The sequence below is a fragment of the Capsicum annuum genome, unplaced genomic scaffold, assembly GCF_002878395.1.
Source record: "Capsicum annuum cultivar UCD-10X-F1 unplaced genomic scaffold, UCD10Xv1.1 ctg81808, whole genome shotgun sequence".
Taxonomy (NCBI): Eukaryota; Viridiplantae; Streptophyta; class Magnoliopsida; order Solanales; family Solanaceae; genus Capsicum; species Capsicum annuum.
Genome location: NW_025892557.1, coordinates 1 through 3,484, shown reverse-complemented (window position 1 = coordinate 3,484; position 3,484 = coordinate 1). Strand labels below are relative to the sequence as shown.

General features: G+C 30.2%; 1 protein-coding gene across 2 annotated transcripts; it reads left to right on the top strand.

The window, feature by feature from the left end:
• Positions 1–600: 600 nt before the first annotated feature.
• Positions 601–2,387, top strand: LOC124895398 (jacalin-related lectin 2-like). 2 transcript variants are annotated; one of them, XM_047405834.1, is made up of 2 exons: positions 601–899; positions 1,903–2,387. In XM_047405834.1, the coding sequence occupies exons 1-2, from the start codon at positions 702–704 to the stop codon at positions 2,206–2,208; spliced, it is 504 nt and encodes a 167-aa protein (XP_047261790.1). In that variant the 5' UTR covers positions 601–701; the 3' UTR covers positions 2,209–2,387. The 2 variants fall into 2 exon arrangements, with proteins under 2 accessions (XP_047261790.1, XP_047261791.1); XM_047405835.1 differs by having other exon boundaries at positions 622–768.
• Positions 2,388–3,484: the final 1,097 nt, after the last annotated feature.

Below are 3,484 nucleotides of genomic sequence, written 5' to 3'. Positions count from 1 at the left end.
ATTTGGAACGGGAAGGTATATTAATTAAGAGATATTTGTCATTTTCTTTCAATATCATTCCAAGCATTAAATTACTACATAAAAGTTTTAAATTTACAAAGCATAATTAATAAAGGGAGAAAGAATATAGGTGCACTATAAAAGGTGGTTAGAAAAGATTTGAGTTATACGAAAAGTTAGATTCCTATCTTTGAGATTAATAAACCAAAGTCCCAATATCAATGGTTGAAGTTTTTTTTTTTTTCGAGTTTACCACCCGGTGTTCGGTGTTTGTATTGGAGCCCCAACTAATTCGAACCGCGCATTGCAGGACTCATTAAGGTGGCAGCGCTCCCAACAGAGTTCTCCATCCCTAGACCTCTGGTTAAGGGTGGAGCAGCCCCATCTACTTAGAGGCGAAGCCAGCCCTCTTTAGGGGAGCTCATCCGAACCCTCTTCGATGAAAAAATATACTATTTATATATGATAAAAATGGGATTATAGTAGGTAAAAAAACCCTTCAATTTAATTTTCTTTGAATATTAAACCCCATAAACTTGAAATCCTGACTCCGCCGCTGCATGAAGATGAAACGCCTTTGTTACTCTCTCCTCACTCTATATATATACATAACTTCATCCCTCCTCAAATAAAAAACTACACTATTTCATATATAGGGCAAGAAATTGGTATACTATTATAATTGAGTGTTGATATATAATATGAATTTGATAAAGGTTGGCCCTGCAGGCAGGCCATATGGAAGTGTTTGGGAAGAAAAGGAAAAAGGTGAATTAGCAAAGATTTTTGTGTTCTATGATGATACCAAAATTTATTCACTTCAATTTCTCTTCATTCAGAATGATAACTTTGTTTTGTCTGATATACATGGTTCACCTCTACAAAGAATGTTCACTTCTGTAAGTTTAATCTTGTTTGTTCAATTTCTTAGGGGAAAGGACAAAAACAACACTTCAAATTAAACTATTTCTATGAAAATAACTGAAATTTAAATTCTACTTTCTAGCCTTTTCAATTTAGCGGCTTGTTCTATACCGTTTCTACACACCTTCTATACAGTTTCTATACATATTTTATACATATAAATATTTTATACGAAAATTATACAGTTTTGATACATAATTTATACAATAATTGTATTTTTTTTTTTCACACATCTTATACAACAATTATTTAATTTTCATATACATATTTGATAGAACTATACAATTTCTATACATATATCTTATACAGATACATATTTTATTTAACAATTATATCATTTTTATATAATTTAATTATTATTTCTAAACAATAAAAAAAGCAGAATATTTGATCAGTTAAAAACTTTATAGCAAAAAAAATTGAAATATTTTTAGAAGTGTCGAATTGCCCAAATTCAATACTGTATCAGTATCGTATACGGACTGTATATGAACTGCATAGACCAAAATAACCCAAATTAGTAAAAGGCTATAAAGCGGAAATAGTATATCCGACTGGCCACTTTTTGGAAAGTTTTTTCAAATTTGGGCTATTTGTTTTAAAAAGTGTTATAGAGTGTCCTTTTTTTTAATTTATTTTAACCAACATTGCACTAATTAAGTTTTGAATTGTGATTGAGATAATGCTTTATTCATCCTGGAACTATATACAAAACGGCTGAGACACATCTCTATTTAACGAGGGTCCTATTACCCCTGAACTAATTTAAAGTGTAATTTTGACACCCTTAGTGCCTACGTGGCACAATACACTGAAGGGTTGCCACGTAGGCACTAAGGGTGTCAAAATTACACTTTTAATTAGTTCAGGGGTAATAGGACCCCCCATTAATTAAGTTGAGGTGTGACTCAGCCATTTTGGATATAGTTGAAATGATAAAATAGGATATTTTCTCATTGACTGTGATTTATGAATTAGGTTGTGTTGGATTATACATCAGAATTTCTTACTCTTGTAAGTGGCACATGTGATGATGAATCATTTGGTTTGACATCAATAACATTTGGTACTAATAAAGGTACCTATGGACCATATGGGAGCAAAAAAAACTCACCATATGAAAAAGAGATCAAATTGGAAATTGGAAAGGATCGTTCTTTTGGTGGATTTCATGGCACTAAAACTGATAATTGCATTGAGAGTATTGGGGTTTATTTGAAGACTGTCACATCTTCCATGATCATACCTAGACGTTCTCAATCAGTTGGTTATACTGCTTGGTAAAAGGGATGGAAATTAAATCACTATATATATATACATATATGTTGTTGTTATTATGATTAAGTACTTCCAAATTTGGACTAGTAAGTACTAGTGTGCTTGTACTTCTATCATTTCGTGTTGAGCTTAATGTTATGTATAATTTATTGCAGTCATTTTAATTAATCCCTTAGTTATTGGTAGAATTGTAATTTCTCCTTACCCTCAAATCTATCATTTGAACAATTAAACACACATGTCCTAAGTGGCGTCATTCATGACATATAGGATATAACGTAGGACGCATGTGTCTACTTAGTTAATTTTATACAAATTTAAATATTTACTTATGCATAGAATTAGAAAGTTGGATTACATAGATATCTAAAAAAGTTGTAATATAGATATATATTACAAGTTGAGTTCAAGTAAAAAAGGAACATACATTTACAAAAAGAATCAAACTTCTTTACTTTCACTAAATAAAAAAGAGAAGTTGCATATATATATTGCCTGATATCCCTAAATACTATGATAATCAAAGTGAACTTTTTTAGTTTTTGAATTAAATGAGGTCACTTTTCCTTATTTTAAGCTCCATCGAATCTTTGCTCAACTAGTACAGTATATTTAATTAACTCTTCTCCCTAAATAAGGTGGAAAAATAAATACTAATAAATTGAGAATATATAATATCTCAGTTATTATTATATTTTGCATAAGAAAAATATAAAACCTAAACCAACACTATAACGTACGATATATATACATATATATATAGTGCAAGGGTGAATTAAGCATTATCTCAATCACAATCACAATTAACTCTTTCTGTATAAATAAATATAGACAAGAGATTATTGTTATATTAGTAATTATTGATACACAAGTATTAATAAGAATAATATTGATACGACCAAATTTGGGTCACTTCAATTTCTGTTTGTTGAGAATGGCAACTTTGTGTTTATCTGACATGCACACAAACAATGTTTACTTCGATCTGTAAGTTAAATCCTATCCTTTCAATTTTCTTTTTTTGATATATCGACATTGCACTAAGTTTTGAATTCTGGTTTGTGAATGTGTAAATGAATCATTTGGTTTGAGATCAATAACATTTGGTACCAATAAAGCCAAGGTAACTATGGACCATACATATGGGAGCAAGTGTTTTCCATCAGAGTTATTCAACTTTCAAATAGGAAATGATCCTTCTTTTGGTGGATTTCATTCATGCCACAAAATCCAATAATAATTGCATTGAGAGTATATATTGGGGTCTATTCTATTTGAACTT